Source organism: Antedon mediterranea, chromosome 1 (genome assembly GCF_964355755.1).
Source record: "Antedon mediterranea chromosome 1, ecAntMedi1.1, whole genome shotgun sequence".
Lineage (NCBI taxonomy): Eukaryota > Metazoa > Echinodermata > Crinoidea > Comatulida > Antedonidae > Antedon > Antedon mediterranea.
The window spans coordinates 6,257,349-6,282,708 of NC_092670.1; the positions used below are offsets into that span (position 1 = coordinate 6,257,349).

Genomic DNA, 25,360 nt, shown 5'->3' on the forward strand with positions numbered 1-25,360 from the left:
CAGGTCAATTGATGTGTTGTTGGTCATCACCTGGACATAGGAACCATCAATACTGTGTCGCCTGCACAAGTGAAATGTTACTGGTGTAAATAGTGAATGAAAGAAGAACACTGTTTTCTTCCTTTAATTGTTTGGAAAAGTTGTGCAATGGTGTATAAATAACACTTAATTAAATGAATTTTCAATCTAACTATTTATTTTTCTTATATATCTTTTCAGGGTATGTAAAAGTGCAAAATAAGAAATCAAATAAAAACAACTGTATATCTCAAAACCAAGTTGAACATCAGGTATAATCACAATGTGACTCGTGCACAAACATAAATGTCTATCAAACACTCAATTAGAACATTACTTAAATCATGTAAAAACCTGTCTAGATGTATTATTGAAAAATAAAGACAATACGAAATTAATGTAGCTTCAATATATCTAGGAAAAAAAATGCATGATAAAAAAAAAACTCATCAGTTCAATAAAGTAGTTTTAAATTTAATTGACGGCGATTTATTTTAAAACAATTTGTCTTATAAATTCACTGCCCAATTTTAACTTTAGATTATTTAGATAAACGTACATCATTACTAATAATTTTGACCTGAGGTCAAACTGAAAAGAATGTAGGGATATTAAAATGTTTACTACAGTAATGCTGCAGTATATATTTATTGTTAGCTAATAATGTACAATATATAATTGCTCATTAAATAAAAACCTGGAAACTTGCAAAATCCAAATACCTTGCATCAGTATTATTATAAATTTCTTTAAAACACTGAATTATTAATGTTGTACTGTACTATAATTTAAATATAAATATTAATGGTGTATATAGAATATGTAATTGTAAACATTGATAAAGATGCATGGTATTAAACAAATATATATTTTGGAATTGTATCTATATATAGTAATCTGCAATAATTTTAAACACACTGGTTGGAGAGACTCGCCCCTTGGCGAGTTGTCTTTGCCAGCTCTTGTCTCTCTTCAGTGCTTCCTTTGTTTTGTATTAAATAAATAAGGAATGAATAAATAAAAGTAAGGTTAAGGTGATTGGGTTGTTTTTATTTCAAAATAAATCAATATAAAGGTCATGGGTCAATATATAAAATAAAAATATTCCTAATAAAATTACATACTAAAGTATAGGTTGGTACTATATAGAATTATTATAAATGAATTTTAAAATATTAGGGTATATTATGGTAATAAAAGCATTACAACATTGGAAATAATATTGTCCCTTGCTTTCCCGTTTTAAACTAATAATAAATATGGATTTTCGAAGCTGTATTAAATTTATGTTTTAAGTATTTTGAATTATTTTTATTTATATTTTAAGTAATTCATTCAATAGTGTAATGGAGATTTGGAAATAACCATAGTACTAGGGTTGTGTAAAAGATTTCTCATATTCACATATAGCTCACTTAGACTACAGTACTTTAGTCACAGCCAAACTTTAAAAATAAAGTGTTTAATATGTTTAAAAAAAACTACTATACAATGCATTTTGTCCCTCTTATATACATAGTAGTGTTTGAAAAGAAATGTTTTAAAGGTTTTAGTAGTACGTGTAGAAATAGGTTTGAGTGGTTTTACTTTATCTAGGCAGATGCTTTGATACCACACACATGTGACCAGGCATTATTTTAAAGTTAGGGTGAATACAATGTCATATGTGTCAGTGTTCCTAGGATGTTTTTAGATACAGCCAAATTTCACCCAGACCAAGATCAAAATTTATCATATGCAATATAAAGCACTATAAATGCAAACACTGTAGAGTATAGTTTCAATACAATTCTCCACATAGAGATTTCAATGTAATATTTACCTTGTTGCTGTCAGCCTCTTAAACTCCTGCTTGCAGAGGCTATACAAGCAGATAATAGCAGCTAAATGGAAGTTTGTCTTCAAAATTGTAATATTTACCATTATATGCAATATGGAGAACTGAATACACAAAAATATTATAAACTTGAATAATTAAACTAGAAAAGCAGGGTATTTTGTTAATTTGTGTGTATTTTATTTCTGTTTTATTTATATTTAATTTTAAATGTAAGTTTGCTATTTAATAGATATTTTATTATCCCAAAGGTTTTTTTATGTTGTTTCTGTTAATCATAAACTTTTTCAGATATTTGATAGACTTAAAATAAAAATGAAAGATTGTTTGGAAAAAGGTAGAAGACCATTGTGAACTATTAGTTATTATTTTAATTTTTTTATCCACATGGTTCAAATTTGTAAACGTAAGGTAAATGATAGACTGAAATTTGCCAAATCCCGACAATGCGAGGTCAAAGTTTATGTGACATCATGTTTCCCTCTCGCCTTGATTTAAGCGAATTAAACAGAATTTTGCTTTTCAATTACAATCTGTCAAATGCACAACATTTCAGGCTAAATTGATGGTATAGGTGCTCAGAGTTTTGCTCATATTTTTAGATTCTTCATCTAAATTGATGGTATAAGTGCTCAGAGTTTGGCTCATATTTTGAGATTCTTCATCGCACATAATATCCAGTCAAAAGCCTAGTGTAGATTTAGAGAGGTTTATTTATATGTCATAGTAACAGAATGCTTTGTAACTACAAGCCCAGTTGATACCCATATCTTAATTATACCAAATGAATTTATTTTTTTGTTAAATTATCAATTCAATTAAAAATCTATCATCTTTAATGTGCATGCATGTACTATTTTGACAATAAATAAATGAAAAAGCGAAATAAAGAAAGTTGTTTTATTTAATTTGTGTTTATTGCTTGCTAGAATAAAAAGCAAGTATCAAACAATTTGTTTTAACTAGAACTTGCATACTACGGTATTCTTAAAAATATTTAAACACAATTACAGATCACTGTCCTATCAGTAGTAATCCCCTATTACTATTTTCTGAACTACTTCTATCCCTCCACTCATCTCGAGTTGTTTGGAAAAACAAAAAATCATTTCGATACTGCATTTAGACTAAAGAGAGAAAATGCATTTCCAACACATGCATGCTCTTGGAGCACCTGGGATAGTTTTTTAAAAAATAGTAAAATTGAATGTTTACAGTTTCTTCCAAGATAAAAAAGTAATACGTTATTTCGTTCATAAAATCACCAAAGAAAAAATGTATATTTTAATACACAGGATTTAACTCCCAATTCTATTGATGAATTAATGATTTTTTAATACAGTATTGTAGTGCCATACACACTACTACACCTTCAATCAAATTCGAACTACAAACTTTGTACCTCCATGGATCTATTTAATACCTCCATAATGGATTTATTTAATAGCTCCATGGTATCTCTGATAGTACACCAACCCGGGAACAGTTCAAAAATTGAAAGTTGAATATCATCAATAAGATGTATTTAACTGTTCATTGTGTGGTCCGGGCACCACTATAATCCAGTTCAGGTTTAAATTATAACCAAAATAAAATTTTATTTTTTCAGAATAATGTTTTATTTGGTCAACAACATGATTCATGTTAAAATACATTTGCAGTACATGTGGAATTTTACTGCTTGATTTTCATGAGACATTAATCATTCTTAATAGTAATGTTTGTAAATAAATAATAGATTAATAATTATTATTAAACATTTAATCTATAAATAGGTTTATCTATACATAATTTTGAAATACTATTTTTATATAAATGGAATAATTAATTTAAAATTGGTTAAATTACATTTTTAAACAATGATTTAATATATAATAAATTATATTTACATTCAAATGTATATACAGTACACTCTCTTGATTATGAAACAAATTGCACATATATCATGCATACAAAGACTTATAATATATATAAATAAACATTGTTTCTGATATTTATGAATTCTAAACTTGTGTGAGTACCATAAATTGTCAAATATATATTCTTTGCGTGACCAAGGTTACTGAAAATAGCCGAAACGTAACAAGTAAGTACTTGACAACTGGTTTAAAAAAAAGTTAAATTTAAAAAAAATATATATTCTTAAGCTGTGTCTACACTATCAAACTAGTTTGACAAAAAAAAGTGTGATGTGCCCAAATATGGTAGTGATATGATATCATCATGTTCATATATGGCCACATCACATTTTGTCACATAAAGTTTGATAGTGTAGACATAGCTTTGATTGATTGATTGATTGATTGATTGAAATTTATATTTATACTGGGTAACCTCTTCAGTCAAAGACTGGTCTCCCAGAGGGTCCAGTTGGTGATCAGTGGCTGTGATGTACTAATACACCGGGGTAACCAGTCTGTCCACAAGACAAGCTCAGGTCTAGAAATAAATAGTCATTTTACAGTATAAGCTATATTCACACTTGTTCCTTTTCATGGAGAATGTATAAAGAACAGAATGACTCTATCTTCAGTTACATGTGTGAATGTGGTTTATAGTCATGTGTATTAATTCAAACAGTACACGTGTAGTCAAAGTGTATTAGCAAAGAATATACGTCAGAAAAATGAGCATTCTGTGATGTTACGCTTTTAACAGTTGGCCACCCTAAGGCAGGTGGATGTATAAGGACCTCAGACTTTATAAAAATTGAATGAATTACAATTATAATAATATATTTTTCAAATATTTAAACTTTGAATACTTTTTACACCACACTAAATTGCTTAAAAATCCTTATCAAGAAAATACAGAAAAAAAGGACTGCTCATTCTTCTGATACTTATTCTTTGTTAATATACAGTTAGATAAAAACACCTAATTATACATAACTAGAACTAAATAAAATCACTTAAAAAAAACTTAATAATAAAAATAATACACATGCAGTCATAATGTTAATTTATTTGGATGATTCTTGGTCCTCTCTTCATCATTTGTTGATGGATGTTAATTACAGAATCCAATATTTTTCGTTTGTTTGTATTTAAATGTTTCATATGATGCAAAATAAAAGATCAATTAAATTATATAACATAAATTATATACATTATATAACTTTATTAACATAGTATGTTCAAACAGCAACTGAAAAGATAGTTAATAGGCAAGTATAACATAGTATAATTTGAGGTAGAAGAGCCTTGTTTTAATGAGAGCCCGAGTTAAGCACATTTATGCTATATGTACAAATAGACATTGGCTTACTATCTATTTTAACATTATATAAACATTTAATTCATCAACTGTGTAATTGCATACTCCACAGATATGGTGCTTAAAATACAGTAAGCCAATTACTGTATACAGCATTGCTGAGTATACTGTAGTAAAATGCCAGTTCTGGTGTATCCTAAACTTTGTGAGCTCCAGTTAGGATACCATTCTGGTGTATCTTAACCTCCTTATGTACTCCAGTTAGCATACCTGGTGTACCCTGAAGTCTTGTCGGCTACAGTATGCATATAAATCTGCTTTGCTCCAGCAATAGTATTTACTTTGCATCTCAAAGTCAATCATGTGGTTATGTTGCCATACCCTAACGTCTTTTTAACTGTATTTAAATGTTCTGTTATGTTCTGTATATTTTGAACATTCCTGTACCTCATGTGATCCATTTAGCATACCAGAAAAACTATTCTGGTGTACTTTAAACTACACCATTCCGGTGCATCTTTAACCACACTCTCGATCATGCACCAGGTAGGCATATCATTCTGATCTTAAACAACATCCTGTGCCCCAGGAGGTATATCATGATCATAACCAGCATGGTGTTATCAAACTCTCAGTAGGAATACCTTGCCTTTCATCAATCTGGTGTACCTTAGACACATACCTCATACTCAGCTTCACTGGGCATACTGATGATTCTGCTGCTACTGTACTGCAGGTTTTAACTCTACTGTGTTCTATTGCATATGATGACTTTGGAGACTGAAGTACTGCATGAAGTTCCATATCGAAGAACTACACTTTCTTTTTCAGCTCCATCATTTACTCCATTTTGCTTAATATTTCTGAGGGTATCCATATTGCTTCTTGTACAACCCTGGTTTCTTTTAACTCCCTTTGCTCAATTCTCATATTTATTGCACCTTTAAGACTATACTCTGGTGTATAATCTAACATTCAAACCATCACTACCTTCGAGGCTCCAGTTTATGTGACATCTGGGTCAACATTCTTTGGTTGTCTATTACCTTTAATGACCTAAAAAAAACAAAAAAAAAAACATTTAAATGTGTATACATTTCTTTTTATTTTATATTGATATAAACTGTTGACTTTTTTTTATGTTTGATGAATTTATAAAACTTCTAACTATTATCAGAAGATTGTCCAAAAGTGCTTAAAATAAAAAATGAGGTTGAAGGAGAAAACAGATTAAATTACACAGAAATAAAAGGCTTTTTTTCTTCTGTTTAACATCGCTATTTTCTACAAAATCACACTATCTAACACTTGGTTCCAATTTATAACTATTTACAATAGTGAAGGTGTGAAAAGGGTATAAACTAAAAATCTGTATTGAAGGTGAACACTGAAACAAAAAAGCAGGGCTGGATGATTCTATGGAGACGCAGACACCTCTTTTGTTTTTGTTTGTTCTGATGAATCTTTCTTCATAGTGATTTAGTCCTTGTTATTATGTTTACTCTGTATTGTTTTGAATTTTCTGGAATTTATGTTTTGTTGAAATAGAATAAATTAAAAGGGGGCATCATGTTAATCTTCTATGGAAAGTGTGATCCATAAAAAAAATGTATTGTAGATGGAGAAGTATCCTAAATGATATTTAGGCTTAGAGTTTGCAGATGGTCTTTTTTCTCTTTCTGTTTGTACGTTTGTTGATATAGATGAATTTTCCGAAATAAAAGAAATTGAATTGAATAAGATTTAAATATATAATAAATTTTACAAATATTAAATAAAATAACCTTATGAAATGCTGTATTTCCATGACATTCTTTACAGGTTGTGGAGCTTCACAAATAAAAGGCTCACTCCGACAGTATTTGATTACACGAATTGTTGAAGCAATCATATGCTGAAAAACAAACAATATAGATCGTAAATTATATAGACAAAAGATATAAAAAACACGGAGCTATTGTTCAACATATTCTGCAGTTTTTGGTGAGCTCATAAATCAGTAGGATTATTTGATGGGTAGCACGCACCATATGGGCAAGCGACGGCTAGCACGCAATCTGTGGCAGAAGTTTACTACTAAACGCAATAATTGTTAATGAGAGTCATTGTTAAAACAAATTCCACAGTTTTAGGTGAGTTTGTACATCAACAGATATTGTTTGAAGGGTAGAGGAATACTGCAATATATTCGATGGCAAACATGCAATATGTAAGCAATAACTTTTAATGAATTAAGAAAAATGTCTTTAAAAAACTACTGTACTAACAATTCAAACATTTGTACTCCAGTATTTAAAAAAAAAGTTTTCTAATTTTAATTCTATCGAAGGGTGATCTTAAAAACAGGCTTGCCCCGCCCCTGCAGCTTGTCTCAACTGAACATGTTTTGGAAACTTGATTTGACTGGTTTAACCAGAGCTTTATTATGGTAAAAAGTTGTACGAATAGTTGTTTCTGTATTCATTTCTAATTCAAAATGTAAATGGTTAAAATGTATTGTCCCCCAAAAACATGAAAAAATTAAGATTGATAAAAAAAAAGACTGAATATGCCATTTTGTAGTTTTAATAGAGTTAATCACTTCTGTAGAAAAAGGAAATGTTTCCACTTATAATGACGCGGAGTACTGTAGAAAAGTTATAGATGGTGGTACAACAAGTTGATGTTCGAACAGTCAAAAACGTTGCATGGCAAAAATTCTTGAAATGTTTTCAGAAAGCTAAACAGGCATTAGACTAGAGCATGTTAATTATCACTATTAGATATCACCTTTTCGTGATGTGTAATTAACCAATCAAATTGCAAGAACACAATCAGGTGTAACAATATTTTTAAAATATATTACCATCTTTTCAAAATTTATAAGTCCATCAAAAAACGTTTTGTTGCCTTCATGTGCAAAGGTCATGTCTTTTGTGAGTAGCGGCATGAATGGAATGAGAGGGGATTCTAGCTTTGCAACTGCTAAACGATAAACTCGATGGTTTCTTGACGGATCCATTGTTGTCTCAAAATCTGCATACATTTTCCTGAATTTGCTTGGTAATTTCTACAGTGAAAACAGACGAAACTTAATAGTAAAAAATTGTAAAATATTTGTTTATCATTATATAACTTTGGTCTCTAATTAAAAACTAAAAAGAAATTGAAAACTCATTTTACTGTATACAGTACTATTAAGTATTTTTTATACAAAACGTTTCCACTATGAGGACGGGAGAACTACATTATATGGTTCACGTCGAGCACTCACTGTTGTATTTGCGTCATGTGTAAAAACCTAGCTATAGAGGCCCAGGGAAGAGTGGGTTGTTCTTCACTGAGGCAGTGTACACACAAATTAACAAAAAACATATAAATAAAGCATACAAATATAAAAAAAAATTATTTTATCTCTTTTAAAAAAAAGTAGTAAGTTTGAATTCCATTCTCGTGCTCCTCTCTTTCGTATTTGAGCAAGTCTTTAAAAGTGGAGTTTTCTTTAAAAACAAACTTTTGCAATGTAAGGAAATATTTTGGGTGTGGCTGAAGAGAATCTATTTCCAATAGTGTTAGATGTTATAAGGCTATAGTAATAGTAATACTTTACAACAGCAAGTTAAGTTGTAAAATTTTATGAGTGATCAATGACATATAACGTGACAGCGTAAGTTTATGAGTAAGTATAAAAAACAAGATATTTAATATCACTTGTTTATTTCTTATATTTCTATTAAATAATATAGTAGTACTTGAAAGCATTAATTTGTTCAATGTTTGACAGTTTTTAGTAACATATGATGATGCCATATTGTTATCTCTCACTGATGAAATATTGTACAAACAATTTTGATTGAGTTGGTAAAAGTACAATGCTTCCTTTTAACTAGATGGTACGCTCGCTTCGCTCGCGTACCATCTAGGTCGTGCCCACAGATGGTTCTCGAATACATAATAATTTCAGCGTTAAAAAACTGGCGATTTCAAATGTACGTACCGCAGGACAATAATACAGGAACGAATAAATAGACACTGTGATTTATATACTCAACTAAAATTAGCACCCTATTACTTCCGAAAGAGAAACTTGTCACAAAATAAGACCAATTGTTTAAGTCAAATTTAAACAAACTTAATTTGTGTTTTGTATGTAACATTAGGGTTGAGGGATGGGGAAGAGGATGGGTGCAAAGAGGAACAATGTTAAAATATATTCTTTATCCATTTAGTAACGAAATATTAATTGCTTTCATGTTTTACAAATAATATACCACTAAACACAGTAAAACATTGCGATGTAATACTTTGTTGAAACTATCACCGTCCTAGTCGATTGAAATAGTACAGCACATGTAACGATACATCACTACGACGTGTATATGTTTATAATATAATGTAAAACAATTTGTGAAAACCACCTCTATTCGGGGAAAATCATAAATTCGATTTAATCGTCAATAAATATTAAATTATCTAACTCAACTTAATTAGTAGGCCTAAATGGTTTTCAATTGTTTCTTAGAGCCAATTCATACTTAAGTTGGTTCCTACCCTACCCACCAAAGTTGTTCTGCGTTTAGGGCATGTGATGTACCGTAGGCCTATTTTCTACTGGTTTTACAACGCTACTCATGCCAGTGAGGGAAAGGTGATGATGTGGGTGGTTTAACTGCAATAATAAAAGATTTGTACATAATATACGGCGAGTGAAAACGCTAGCTCATTATCCGTTTAAAAAAAAATTATATCCAACCTCTGCAGCACAGATTGAAAACAAAAATGGATCGAATTTCGAGTATACAGTGCTGTACTTGCCTTTACGACGCCTGAGGGAATAGACACTTGTGAAACAGAGATTGGAATGTTCCATTTATCGCAAATCAATACATTTGTATAATTAATCGTATATTAAATCTATCAAAATAGTATTTTTTAAAGAAAATCGGCCTGTCTTCAACATTATGATGCTGTACTCTAGCTGTTCAACCATTTTTCAGCTATTAAAAACAATTATCGTAGGAGGAGATAGGAAAATGCGAAGCCTCCTCGTATTTTTGTGGCGGGTATTTTTCAAGATGGACATCCATTAGACAGTGTATACCACGATCGGAAAACACCCCTATTTGGGGCAAATCGTTGAACCTAAATTCGTTTTAATCGTCAATAACTAATTACCTAACTCAATTTAATTAGTAAACAGGGTTACATCAGATGGTTAAAATCAGTACCGAAAGTATGAACCAACTTTATATACCATCGAGTAGAAATTCTAGAAATAAACCGAGATTTACCGAATTTTGCCCTTACGTAAATTTATATATAGATATGTTCTTCTGATTTCTTGATCAATAAAATAACTAATAGTAATTCCATAGGATCCATTAGATTTCGTTATTACTAAAACATAAATGATTACATCATAGGAGATTACATTCCACAAAATCTCATTACTATACTGAATAATTTGTGCAAAATTAACCTTATATGGAAACATTATTACATTACTAAGACTAAAGCAGGGGTGCAGGCTGCTGATTAGTCAAAAAGCAGAAAATACTGTATTTTAACCATCATTTATCTCAGAAAATAAATTGTTTCCCTCCCTGAGACATTCGTTTGTTTTCCAGGCATTTTGGTAAAAGGTAACTGTAGCCTCTAAGAAAGGTTACCTTCTTTTGTGATTGCGATGTTCAGCGAGATAATGATAAACAAACATAACTGAGGTAGGCGTAGTAAAAAATAAACTCCTCTATACTCGGGGAATGGTGAGATCTCTGAACACTACCATTTGGATGGTATCCAATAAATAGTAAAGCTATACAATAATGATCACAATTTAAAGACCTGAAATCAGATGATGAAGCAGATGTTCATTCAAGAAATATAAGTGCCATAAGAAATATTTACGATTTTAATGTTGCTCCATAAAATCACAAGATGAAATCAATGAAATTTTAATTCAACGGTAGCAAGATGGCGCACTATATGAATCCAGCCTTGTATATGGAAAGGCAATAATGCTGTCTAAAGCTCTGTCTAGACTATCACATGGATTGAACTTTAAGCGGTGTACATGTAAAAAATAATTTGGCATCAATATCATCAATATTTTTTCTGAACTTTATACATTTAGATCTATGGTACTCAACAATAGGGAGGTTTCGCAACCTTACGAATACGATAATGAAAACGGATACGTCACACATTCTGAAACTTTTGAGCTGACGATCCCCATTTCATATTCGTAAAGCGTTTTCGTGTTGACAAATATCACCAGTCATATTCGTAACTACAAAACGAGTATAGTTTTTCCACAGTTTGCATTTGAATCATGAATGATTCATGATTATAATATAATTATAGATTTATTGAAAGTAATTTACTAAAGTAATTTACTAAAATGCCAGGTCAATTTTGATAAATAGCAGTTTTTAAAGTCCTCACTCGCTTTGATGTTACACTAGGCCTAGGCAGCCAAGCACCAAGCTTAAGCAACACGTACCTGCGCTTTGCTCAAATTTACCACAGTCATATTTTGGACGGCGCCCTCAATATTTTGTTGCCATGCGAAACAGATTTTTACTGGCTTACGAAAACGAATACGTGTGAGTGATGTATCCGTTTTCGTTATCGTATTCGTAAGATTGCGAAACCTCTCTATTAAATTGGACAATAAAATACACTAACATTTTTACCTCCGCCAAGGAGGTTACGTTTTCACCCCTGTATGTTTGTGTGTGTGTTTGTGTGTTTGTGTGTGTGTCTGTGAACAGCCTGGAGGCCACAGTTTTTATCCGATTCTCACCAAATTTGGCAACAATAATCTATGCCCCAAAAGCTCGGACGAGTTCGAATTTGAGGGGAAAAGGTCATAGGTCAAGGTCACAACTAACAAAAAACTATTTTACTGCCTAGAGACCACAGTTTTTATCCAATTCTCACCAAACTTAGCCACAATGATCAATGACACATCATATAATTGTGGTTAAATTTTGAAGGGTCAGGGTCAAAGATCAAGGTCCACAAAAAAAAAAAAAAAGAAATAAAAAAATAATAAAAAAAAAAAACCTCAGTGGGACTTGAACCAGCGATCTCAACTGTGAGAGGCTGGATACATAACCATTACACCTCACTGTCATCCACAACTTTGTAGTGTGCAGTTAACATATTTACACTTAGAACTAATAAAAAAAATGTTAAAAAAAAATATTCAGGGGGCATTTTATGTAGGGGAATTTTACAGTAGGCGGAGGTTTGTACTCTCGGAGTACCCTCTAGTTCTGGCTATAAATTTACGTTGCAAAAAGTTTGAAAACATTCAAATTGATAGTACTGTACTTTTGTTATATTAGGCTTAATATTATATTTTTTACTATTATTAAAACATATTTTCCTGGCTATAATTATTTTCATTATATTGTTTTGCAACTCAAAGAAATATCACACATGTTAAAAAGTAAAAATTACCTCCCACGTTTGAGAAAGTCTGCTAACTGCAATATTGCTAAGTCCCATTACTATTGCAAAGAATGAGTGCATGTTTTGATAATCTTTACAACTGGAAAAAAAGTAATAAAAATACATGTATATTATACGATAACAAGAAAAGATAACCAGAATATTTTGTGATATAGATCAAGCAAAACACATTGTATCCAGTGTTATGAGGCTCAGAGTCTGTGCCTGTACTTAAGCGTCAACACTACTTCAAGTGTTCTCAATGTACTTTAGTATAAAATACAAATTCATTTCAGTAGGGCAAACATCTCAGTAAAACTAACTAAGACAATTAAAGCGAGAATGACCAAAAGATTTGAATTGAATCCACCACTCTGTTAGTTCGACCAGGGAGGTATCGAACCAAAAAATATGATTATATTTAAATATATATATATCTAAAAAATTTAATACTTACTATGCAGCAATTTTGATAAATTTCTTAAGTAGTAACACTCGCTTATTAATGCTAGGAGTAAGGCACATTTCAGAAACAACCCAAAATTGCACTTCATTAAATCGCCGGATAAACATATCCAAGTTTGCAGTAATACGGCCAAATCTGTGCCGTCCAAATGTGTGATACACCAATTCGTACTGAAAAGAGTAAAAAAAGGATAATTTTTCTGATTTGTAGTGAGTAATACTTTTTAATAATTCATTATAATAAATTTTATGGAACACCATTGGAATTTCAAAATGTAGCATAAAACGCCTACAAATGTTGCAAAATACAGCTTCTCCTCTTTTTGCAGGAATTACATTGGCCCCCATGTCAGCCATAATAGGTTTATTTTAAAAATACTCCTGATCACTTTCAAGACCTTAAAAGGTAAAGGCCCAGCCTCCATGAGTTGCTCATGTGGTACTTCAACTCTATGGCCAAAATTGGAATACTGCCTTTTTCACAACATCTATTCTTCACCAATATTGATGAAAGCAGCGGAATTAAAGAAATGTTTTGTATTCATTAGATGGAGATTAAATATTCTATAAATGTTTTGTATTCATTGAATTAAAATATTCTAACCATTCAACTCCTAACATTCATTATTTGCATATTACCTCATGAATACAATTGAATAGTTCCCAGTCAAACAATGTCAATTGAAAGGCTACTTCTTTTGAACTCATCAGTTCAAAAGTTGCTATAGAACTTGTCTTTGGCCCAGCTTGTTCAGGCAATGATACCTACATTTAATAAAAGATAAAAACAAATCTTATTCCTCTGCAAAAGTTATAATAAAATAAATAACAAACAAACAATGAGTTTCTAAAATGGAAAAAGGTTCGTTCAATCCCTGGCAGTCAATTGTCCAATCAACTTGGATTGTGCTTACTTATTTGCTTAAACCATGCAATGCATCCTAAAGACGGTGGTACTTAAAAACCAAAACTTAGAGACATTTTCAACTTTACATTTCCTTTTGGAAATGTAGAGATACTTTACTACAAACTAACAAACAGTATGTAATTTATTATGGTCAAATTAATGGTCAAAAAGATGATCAGTTCTCACTCACCAGTGCGTCAATATGATCTCTTGAAGATATGAACAACTTGCCATTAAGACTGAGGTTAGAGGTCACACAGATATCAGATTCCTTTAAAACTATTCTTTCTGAAAGAGAAATTTATTAGAGCATTTAGATTGTCATCTACCTCATAACATTACAATGAATACCCCAAAACGAATGGACAGGAAAGAGTTATGAGAAATGCGCGAGGATAAAGCAACAGAGGATCGAAAGAATGGACATTCACGACAGCCAATCTGCTTTAAGTGGAGGACATCCACAGGTAAAAGTATAAATACAAACCTCCAGTAGATTTGACTTCACAGAGCACAAGATCATCTCCAACACACAACTTGTCTGAGGCGATATGAATAATGTGAGAACAAGTACTATCCATGGGAACACGTACTGTTGTGTACGTATGATCAGCACAGTAAACCTTGAATATATCTAGATGGAAACAAATGTAATTGTTAAAATGATACGATTACAAATTTATGTGCAGCACCTATAATTATGAGCAGATTGGCATACAAATCCTCATCTCTTTTCGAATAGTATACCAAGTTCTTTAACATGCATACAGATTGTGCAAATTGTATACTATGCTTTAAACCAGGTCTCAAACCCATGCCTCTCATGTGCTAGTCTTATTCCCTTTAGCCATTGCCCCATATCTATCATGTACAAATAAACCTTATTAAAACAATGTGATACCCACTTTCATGGGATGCCTTGATGGGCTTTCTCATTGGTGCACGCCCTTCGGATGCACAATAGTCGTTACCATGATGACTGTTCATAAAATGACGTGTTTTTCCACGTGAAGGTGATGCTTTGACGTTGGTTTCTCGAAACTGGACGATTCGTTCTACATTACTTAACTCAACTAGAAGTAAAGGGTAAGCTTTACTGTCTTCTTCAACAGCTGCATAGAGAGTCTGTAAGAACAAAGAAAATTGAAAAATTCAATACTGTTTTATTTTATAGTGGAGAAGCTTGGTAGTTCTATTTAGAACAATTTCTACTCCACCTCCTAAGTCTCAAATGAGACTTTATATTAGATAAATTATAGTTTTAATGTGAGTTTCTTGTTGTATGTACAGTATGTATATGAATGAGAAATAATAATTTGATCTTTGCAAAATTTTGTATATAGGAAATTCCTGTTTAGACCATCAATCTGAAAAGATTCTTCCAAAAAGTTGCAAAATCTTCCCTTATATTTAAAATGCATTTTCAAAAAAACTCCCACAGGCTCCCAGAAAACCAGTCCAAGGCTGTGCATTTCATAAATGCTTTAATGTTTATTAATAAAGTCTATGATGTTGAAAACTTTATTGAAAACCTCAAGAAATGCCATAATAGTAGCGTCCTCTTTGAAAGCATGTCCAGCTACGACGCTCCAATGCCACACCAGCTTCAACACACGTTGCTTGTTGTTCATCATGTAATCATGCTTCTCTTGTTCCGTGCCTAACACCATTAATGAATGATAAGTGATCACAAGTCAAGGAAAAATAAATGTTAATATAATCAAAAGGAAAAAAAATAAAATAGTAGAAGATCCAGGTTAAGAAGGAAGGTATTGGACGAGTCTAAACTGAAGAAAAAGATTTTTAATTTGAAAGTTCAGTCACAATAAAAGCAAATTTCTCGCTCATGCAGCCATAATGAAAGATCAGAGCAACTATTTCAATCTTATTGATGCACAAGGGAGAAAAATACTTATTGCCAACACTTGTAAAGGATATTGTTCCATGAGTGCTGGACACAGTTGGTTACTAGGCATAAAGACAATGTGCGTTAAAAGGAAGTCTTCCAGGAATGTATCCGTCTCATCCTGGTGACTATCAATCCTCGTTTCTAATAAATGCTCCAACATTTTTTCAGGTGTGCCTGCCATCACTGAATACCTGAAAAAGATTATTTAAATTTGGTGTATTTGGGGATGGATTTATGAATAACATATGATTGGCTTTTTTTTTTATAGACATTTTTTCTATGTTTTTCAATAACTTATATTTACCATACAATGTGATGACTTTTGGAGACTTATTTGGCTTATTTGAGTATCCACATATAGAACTAGTCAACCAAGACAATGTTAAATTTAAAGTTATTTATTATTTTATGTGAAACAATAAAATTAATGAAGTAAAAAAATCATTTTAAATAATATCTTTAAATCTAAACGTTCATACTTGTAATGTGTAGGCTTCCCTTCAGCTGCTTTCAACCTATTAGTTGGGATTTTCTCAAGAACTAGTACATCTCTTCCATGCTCCTTGAGCCGCACTGTGTTTGCTTCAACGTCTCGCAATATTCTATTAAAGTCATCTTTATCAACACGCAAAAACTGACAATTGTCTTCTCGTAAGATAATGGAAGCAGCACGTGGTGAGTCGTTTACAAGAGCTAGCTTGCCAAAGTCGTCCCCTTCGTGTAGAGTACACACAACACCTTTCCCGTAGATCTCAACATTTACAGAACCGTGCAAGATTATATACCAAGATTTGCCATCATCTCCTTGATTGAACACTGTAAAACCAAACAATAATACAATTTATTTTGTAAACTTTAAAAATGTTATCATTTAATTAATATTGTTTTTTTTAGAGTAGACTTAATAGGTTGTGTATAGTTCCTAGTACCCTTCATTTGTTTTACATGTATACACTGTTATTGGAAAAAGACAAAGAATGAAAAGAAACGAAGAAAAAAATAACACTAATTTTTACAAATGTAAATAAAAAAAATAAACAGTTTTAAAAAGCGGGAGAAGTAATGATAAAAAGAAGATAAAAAAGAAATAAAAAAAGAATGATAATAATAAAAAGGAATTTAAAGAAAGAGTAAAAAATATATATATAAATGAAAAGTAAAGTATTTTGAAAAGGGGGAAAAGTAATAATAAAAAGAAGATAAAAATAACAAAAAAAGAAGAAAAAGAAGATGACAAGAGAAAAGGAAGGAAAAAAAGTATAAGAAAAAATAGAAAAAGAAAAAAGAAGAAAAAATAAAGATGTTTCAATATGTTTCACAAAACATCAAACTGAATATTCACTAGTATGCTATTCCCTACTAAACATCCATTTATAAATGTATACACAAAGAAAGTCTATTATTAAAATAAAATAAAATATCCCTTTGTTCATATATGTTTCAAAGCTTTTAGTAAATTCTTCAGAACAGTGAATAGTAAAAGAAATTGATTCTTACTTAAAGTTATATGCTGCCATCTATAAATTAATGGCAATTACATTTGGTAATTAATTTTAGTTGTCAAGATAAACTATTATCCTAAACAGTATGACTTGGCTATTTATAGAATATACCGATTACTAAAGACTTAATTTAAAAAACGAAATGCATATTATGGATTTTTTCCTATGGCTATGTTTCTTTAATCATTTTTTTCTAAATATTGTTATATTCTCTAGTAGTATATGAAATATAATATTTACTTTAAAATAACTAAAAACACACTATTTGTAGTTATTAAATCAAAATTCTGCAATTTTTAAAAATAAAAAATGTTTTTGATAAAATATTTTTAGAAATGTAAGTATAGTTTTTTTATTACTTTTATTTTTTACATTTTATTCAAATTATTCTTTGTCTCTAGAGTCCTATAGCTTGAAGTGTTAAAATAGAAGTGAGTGATTACCTGGGCCCTGAAAATTCTACAGAGAAAAGAATACTATTTAAAAACCTACACATTTGATATATGAATAGCCGTCAATGCCATATGAACACCCCTTGGGATAATATGCTTAAATCTGGACAGAGAGTAGATGCATTTGCTTCAGGAACTAATGTTTGTAATGTACATTATTATTTAAAACTGCTTATGGACAGCCTTAAACATAGACAAATATAATCTAGACATCAGAATTTTCTCTAACCTAGCACTTTTCACATACTTACCCGTGATCGATCTACCAGGACAGTACAGTAGGAGATTAAAAGTGTTATTAAGAGAACCTCAAACCACTGAAAGCCTGGGCTATACAAAAGTCATGACATTTTCAGATAATTTTAAATGTCTCATTTTCAACTGCACAATGAAATTAATTAATTTAATTTTTTAACTGTTTTAATATTTGGAAATATGTTATCTTGTATAATATAACATAATTATATAGTTTGTAGCACAGCAAACAGATGGTAGATAGATAGACAAAAGCTGTACAAAAAACAGCAGAAGACAACAAGAACATACGGTAATAAACAGTTGGAGAGATCTTTCTGTAGATGGTTACAAATGGCAGTTCTTGAAATGAGAGATCATGGATCTTTGAGAAAAAAACATGTTATACCACCTAAAATGAAAGTTATGATAAGCTAGTGTTTGTCTCGACAAAATGAAAACAAACTTACACACTGTTCCTGCATTTTGATGCGATTCAAAAACAAGAACGCTTGCAAGTTCACGCTTTACCATCGTTGATAGATGTGCCAAAGCTTTGATGTGAAGCAACTCTTCGTAAATGATCTCCAGATCATCCGGACTCCTCTCCAGTGGACTGCAAGACATCAAATATCAAGGTTAAGAATTTATTTTAAATAATCAAAAAAAAGGTAACATAATGAAAATTTATCGAAATGTAATGACCAATTTAAAGAGTAGTTCTGGGTATAAAAAAAACCCTTTGCAACAACATTGATAATAATGACTTCACAAGCATTGTGAAATAAGCCTTTTTGACTTTTGTATGATGTTTATTATGTAAGATAGGAAATTCAGCAAAATTGACTGTCATTTCTTATGTAGCACCATCTTTGCAGAAACACTTTTTTTTTTAATGGAAATATTTCCATAATGATTTATATTCTTCTTTACTTAGTTGGGTTAATATCAATGTTGTTGCAAGTGTTTATATATTTTAACCAGGAATTACCCTTTAATCTTAGCTGTCCTTTACGATGCTTGTCACTGTGGATGGTTTTAAAATTAAAGATGCTTAACAAACAAAAAATGTTGAGTGGTTTTGTGTGTGATATGAATTTCTTATTTATTAGTTTTATTAAAATAAAAATTGGATGGATATTTTGATAATTAATGTTATTATAGAATGACACAATAGCAAAAATAAGAAACAATTAAAGCATGAAAAGCGAAGAAGTTACCAAGAAAGCAGATTCTAAAAATAACATTCAATCTATAAATCAAAGGACAGATTTGGAATTTGGTAAATATATCTGATCTGATCTTTGCTTAAAATTACAAATTTAATTGGCATTTGGCGTGAATAGGAGAGATACAATGCATTTAATTTTACCTGGTTTTACAACAATATTAGCAACAAATTAATCATTGAAATAATCAGACTACACATTCAAGAAAAAATGTAATTGCCAATTACTGAATCTAAAACACATTTGATCATGGGGCCCTGGGTTGTTTAACTGTTTTCGACTTGAACAGAAATTCTAGTACCTGTATATGAGATTGGAACCCAGTATTCGATGATTGGATCATGTTTAAACCACTGAACCACTTACAAAAAAAATACAAACACATAACAGAATCAGAAAAATTACGGTAACCAAATAAAAAGTCAAAATTGAATACATTTATTGCCTGTTTTTGCCTTTTAAATAAAACGAGTACAGTTTTAAATGAAGTGCATTTCAAAGTGAGTAAGGTTGACAGCTGGAAAGAGATGCTAAACGCTATACAAATACAACGTCTTCTACTAATAGCTTTCATGATATAAAACCAATTGCTTAAATTGAGGTCAGAGTAAAACAGAAATTGGCAAGACACTGCAGGAAACTAAACTGTAGCCAAAGGGGTAAAATGCAAATAAACAGCTTTAATTAAATGTATTAAATGAAATTAGGTGAGGGAAATACTAGATAGAATGTGTAATATATTATTAAACAGCCTTTAAGTATATATTTAATGTGACAAGGTGATATTTGACACTGAAGGAAAGATGGGTTAAAAGTCGTTACATTAAATGTTAGTTATAAACTGTTCAACACTTACAGAAAATAATTATCAATAGTACTGTAGGTTAAAAACGCAAAACGTGGGTTAAAATTACATAATTTCCAAGTAAGTAAATTCACTTGAATTAACACCACAAAAGAGAGAAAGGCCCCAATAATTTAACTTTTTTAAAAGTGTGACAACTTAAGAAATACATGAGGTTATTTTTTAATGAATGTAGCAAAGAATCAATAGTCTGCAGACTGTAATATTATTCACAGGAGTTAAGCTTTGGTTTTCTGATAATTCCATTTATGAGACATTCAATACAATGTGCGACAATTGAGAAATGGGGTCAGCTTCTGCTGAAATCTACACTGATACTTTCTTTTTGAAAACAACAAAAAACAAACTTTGAAATACATTTGACATGGCATATAAGAAAAACCTGAATAACTGTTTAAAAATAAGTTGAAGTTGATATAATCCAAAAACAGACCGCGTTTAAAGATGTATTGTCCCCCAAAAACATGAAAAATAAAGATTAATTAAATCAGACTTTGAATAAGTTATTTTGTTGTTTTAATAAAGTTAATCACTTCCGTAGAAATAAAAACTGAAAAAAATAATGTTTTCACTTATAAAATAACATGATAAATGGTTAAATTCAACCAAAAATCCTTTGGCTGGCAACCAATTTGGCTGGCAATCTATTTTTTTCAGGTAAATAAATTTTTTTCGATTCAATTTTTGGTCGAAGTCAATAACTATTATGTGACATTAAAATGGCATATTAAAAAAAAAAAATGTAAAAAAATTATTTTCAGGGGGACAATACATCTTTAAATGCTAAAAAAGCCTATTTTAAATTAGTGGGTTAATGTTGTTTTCTAAGATGCGATGAGATCAGGCAGTAAAAGGGTAAAGATACTAATTGACCTGATATGATATTAATAATAACTATTAGTGTTGTATTGCAGATAAAGGTTACATAACACAAATGATTAAGTGTTTTAAACCATTATTTTGAGAAAGCTATTTAACTCTTGTCACGAATCTGCTGCCAAGAAAATAAGGCAATTATTCTACTATTGGACCGACTATTTGCTCGCAGGTGAAATGTTCTTGAATATGATCAATGTTTCAGGCACCTTTTTAATCCTGGTTAAAAAGGAAAATGTAATTAATGTATTTTTCTCTAGGCAAATTGTGGGCGATGACAAGGAACTAAATAAAAGTATTTTCGTGGAAGCTTCAGTGACTGCCTAAAGGCTTGAACGTACGACCTAATGATTGAAAGCAATGAGACTTTACTAGTAAACCAGATGCTTATAAATACTTCAACAATATATCATTTCTTTTGTTTGTAATTCTCATAAAGAAAGATTGTTTGGGAAAAAATGCTTACTGCAGTCAACTAATTAATTTAAATCAACTTTAGATAAACAAAAAGAACCATTACCATAAGAACCACAGAATAGCTTCAGATAAAATCAAACTAGGTAGCTAGCTCAAAATAAATCAACATTAACACATATTGAGAATTCATCATTTCGATTTATATTGTATTCTTGAAAATGATCAAATAGATCGAAATGTCAAAACTGCACTTTTTGCTCATTTGAAACATCAGGAAACTGCTAAGAGGTCTAGCATAGTAGTAATACTAGTAGCCATGGGAGAAACACTTCATGCTATTTTCAACTAGAGACGAGCAATGAAACTGCTAGTAAACAGGCCTAACTATAACTTTTTTTATTTATTTTCATTACCTAGGATAGGTTAAAGTCTATCCCTTCTTCAGTTGCTTTACACTTCTATTGGTGGCCCTATTTGCAAAAACCACCCTTTAAAAAACCTGGCTATAAGATTGGTGTCATTGTTCAAACGACATTTACATTGGAATGAGGACAAATTTGGATATGAGGTCTCAAAGGCTAAGCCTTAAATTGTATTCTCATTAAATTATAATACAAAGTGATATTAATTATGAATGCAGGAGGAGACAGTTTGCTGTCAAAGTTACAAATTAATAAACATAAAATAATCAAATATTTACTACTAAATTAAAAATTGATTTGTAGTAATATAGACAAGAGTTTGCAGTTCTAGGCCTACTTTGTTTTATTTTTGTATTGATATAAAAAAATCATGAACAATGGTCAAGGCTTGTGTTATTAATATATTAAATATATCACCTTCATTCAATAAGTGTGCCACTGTTTCAAAAGTGTAGCTTCAAAATAAATTATTATTATATTAGCGTAGAGAATAGGCCTAGATATAAATGGTTATGAGTATGCTCTTTGAATTGTTAAACAAGACTAGATAATGTAGAACATGTTAAAACAATTATGGGCATTGCATGTTACAAGAGCAACAGATATATTGTACTGTAATTCTGTGAGATTAAATGTATACTGAAACAATTGCAAGCAATGTTCAGTGAATTTGTATATTAGTTCTCAATGCGTGTTATCAAACATAATTCAATGCCCATGTTGCTATGTTAGAACAGTCCTTTTGCTGGTATGCAATACACAGGCACGGTTATTATTAGATGCTATCCAGGAAAGAGTGAAAATTTCACCTGTATTGCCTAGCTCAACCATGTCATTTGTATGTTTTTAAGACCAAGCAGAAGTGCTAGTGAGTGAGCTACAGAGAAAATTCTCTTTATGTGTACAGGCTCATTGGAAAATTCTCTTAAATATCGCCATATTTTATTTATGAATAGTTATGACAGCACATTGGTATGAAAGGAACAAAGTAAAAACAGCATTACAGCATATTTTGTTTATTTATATTTTTAAAGGTATTTATACATCAATGCTTACAGCATATTACGATTTACTGTAATGCAAAAATCAATAAGTTCAAATTGTCAATTGGGAACAGTATGATTAAGAGAAGATAAGTATGAAAATTACTTAAGCTAAGTCAATAAATATTGAATTGAGAAGTTAATAAAGTGTGAAATTAATTTGTCAGAAGGGAAGATTTTTTAGAATATAAGGAAAATAATGTGTTAAATGGTAAGTTAGTTAAAATGTAAATGTAAAAATAAATTACATCAATAACAATTTTATTAGGAAATAACTTTTAAAACACCGCGCTATACTTATAGTAGTGGATACTGTGTGCAGGTGTGGATGGAAATACTCCATGAATTTTCCAACCCATCAACCCTACAGATTAAATTGTATGGAGCTACTGTGATATTCAAATTGAAACATCCTTCCCTCACCAGTGAAAGCTGTAATCACTATAAAAAGTGTTATTATGTTTACTCTGATTAGCCCTGGGCTCTCACTTTACGCTATCGCCATGCATTAGCCAGGCTTCTGATGAATGGCACATGATGGAAATTAGCTTTGAATAGCTACCATGTCCTTTCACTTGGAGTTTAAGGAGCTACCATGTCCTTCTACTTAAGTTTTAAGGGGCTACCATGTCCTTCCACTTGGGTTTTAAAAGGCTACCATGTCCTTCCACTTGGGTTTTAAGAGGCTACCACTTGTCCAATGACTAGTTCAGTAAGTCCCATAATATTTGAACAGAAAGCAGTTTTAGTTTTTAAAATTGCTAGGGTCAAGTACAACTTTAGCATCTTAGCACATAAAAACAACTCTTTATTTTAGACATCAAAGCAAAACTGGTTCCTACCTACCTCGCATTACTATAAATCCAGCCAACACAAAACAAAAACAGTATACAATTAAACAGTTAAGAAATTTAGTAACATAAAATCTGTGTTAATACACTGAATAACAATACTACAAAAGGTAAAAAAGGTCAAAGTTTAAACAATATTAAGCTAAAGATTAAAATAAATCAATTAACTAAGTGTTACAGTAGAAACGACAAAAGCTGTACAGTAATTCAATATAAAGCTGAAATATTCTCACAACACATGCACATTTGTTATTAATGAACTAAGCTCTACAGTAGAACAAGAATTAGAAGTGGAAATTTCTTGAAAAATCATACATTATCATTTCTAAAAAATGTTCAGATTAAAGTACTGTAGTTAGAAGGGTTTTAAAATCTGATAACATTCTCAAATTTTAAGAAAAAGAATACACTACATTAGGGTCAAGGAGGATAACTATGATTCCGTGCCCATCTATGTTTAACATCAAGAAAACATTAGCAACAAGGGTTTTATAGGTACTGAGGACAAACATTTCAGCTTTGGTTGGCCTACCAACATGGATTATTTCAAATACTACTCCAGATATGGAACTGCCATCATATTACTACACTAAAAAATAAAATTTTATTTATTGTATTCAAACTGCTTTTGTCCAGGGGTTAGAGAAATTTGTTTTTCTTAATGACAAATAATTAATTAATATAGAACCACATGGTATCTTTTTATATAATAAAAAAACATTTTAAATATATTATAACTGTATTATTTAGTTTAAAACTTCATCAAGGTCTAACTCTATTCATTATGTTAATAGCTGTTTGACGTGTTAAATCAGGGAGGTATAAAAATAAATAGCGTTTAAAATCATGCGGTACGTTATCCTTTTGCGTAATTACCTGGGTACCTGATGTTAGTAGAATGTTCACGTTGTTAATGTCTATTAATCACCAACCTCTCTTTCTCAAGAGACATATTTAAGAAGTTTTACGAGAAAATGTTAGTTTAACAGGCATAACTCTTAAAAACAAAGAAATTCATGCATTAGGACAAAAACATGCAGATACAAATATGGAATGAAGTGATTTGATTTTTCATGATAACTAGGATAACCTGACATGGCTGGTCAGGTGATTGGTCATGTGGTTTGCTAGCTGGGATCATACTGTAGAAGTAGGGGGATCTTTCATGAATTCAGTTTTTCAACTATAATTGGTTAAATTTGTTATATAAAAATTAACATATTAACATGAAAATAAAGATAAATATAATATAAATTATTTACAAAAAATAAAACTTGAAGAGAAAAATAGTAGTGCAAAATAATAACATTTGAAATCTGAGGAAGTGGGCCGGAAATGGAAAAACCATGCACAGAACACAACATGCATTTCACATTAAAACAAAATTGTAACCATGCAGGGAAGGATTAAACATGCATTTATTTGTTTGTACTTACTTCTCATGCTGCCATACTCTATGTGAAGTACTGAAGTAGTGAACGGAATAAATATATTCTTAGCATTTTTTTTAGATGTTACATGCAATAGTATCTGGTACATGCAGTGTATAAAACGCTGTGGACCTAGGTGCACTATTTTTACTTAAGAATTGCCAAAACAGTGTCTCAATTTTGAAGATATTATTACAATAAATATAGCAATTATATATATATGTTAATATTAATAATAGTTATTTAGAAA

At 30.7% G+C, this 25,360-nt stretch overlaps 2 protein-coding genes across 3 annotated transcripts in view; one reads left to right on the plus strand and one right to left on the minus strand.

The window, feature by feature from the left end:
* The window catches only part of LOC140054820 (solute carrier family 23 member 2-like), a 29,431-nt gene extending 26,733 nt beyond the window's left edge, over positions 1-2,698 (plus strand). The window contains exon 14 of the mRNA XM_072099916.1: positions 220-2,698. Coding sequence (XP_071956017.1) covers positions 220-296 — 77 coding nt within the window. The 3' untranslated portion in view covers positions 297-2,698. The remainder of the gene's footprint in view (positions 1-219) is intronic.
* Positions 2,699-2,758: 60 nt separating this feature from the next.
* LOC140054871 (rap guanine nucleotide exchange factor 4-like) overlaps positions 2,759-25,360 on the minus strand; it is a 70,560-nt gene continuing 47,958 nt past the window's right edge. The window contains exons 10-23 of one of the 2 annotated variants that reach the window (XM_072099973.1): positions 25,117-25,146; positions 18,448-18,593; positions 16,269-16,605; positions 15,819-15,980; positions 15,413-15,563; positions 14,786-15,005; positions 14,368-14,514; positions 14,071-14,168; positions 13,613-13,738; positions 12,966-13,144; positions 12,518-12,608; positions 7,917-8,120; positions 6,856-6,965; positions 2,759-6,127 (exon numbers count right to left, since the gene is read on the minus strand). In XM_072099973.1, coding sequence (XP_071956074.1) covers positions 6,058-6,127; positions 6,856-6,965; positions 7,917-8,120; positions 12,518-12,608; positions 12,966-13,144; positions 13,613-13,738; positions 14,071-14,168; positions 14,368-14,514; positions 14,786-15,005; positions 15,413-15,563; positions 15,819-15,980; positions 16,269-16,605; positions 18,448-18,593; positions 25,117-25,146 — 2,071 coding nt within the window. In that variant the 3' untranslated portion in view covers positions 2,759-6,057. The remainder of the gene's footprint in view (positions 6,128-6,855; positions 6,966-7,916; positions 8,121-12,517; positions 12,609-12,965; positions 13,145-13,612; positions 13,739-14,070; positions 14,169-14,367; positions 14,515-14,785; positions 15,006-15,412; positions 15,564-15,818; positions 15,981-16,268; positions 16,606-18,447; positions 18,594-25,116; positions 25,147-25,360) is intronic. The other variant, XM_072099982.1, reaches the window with a different exon arrangement.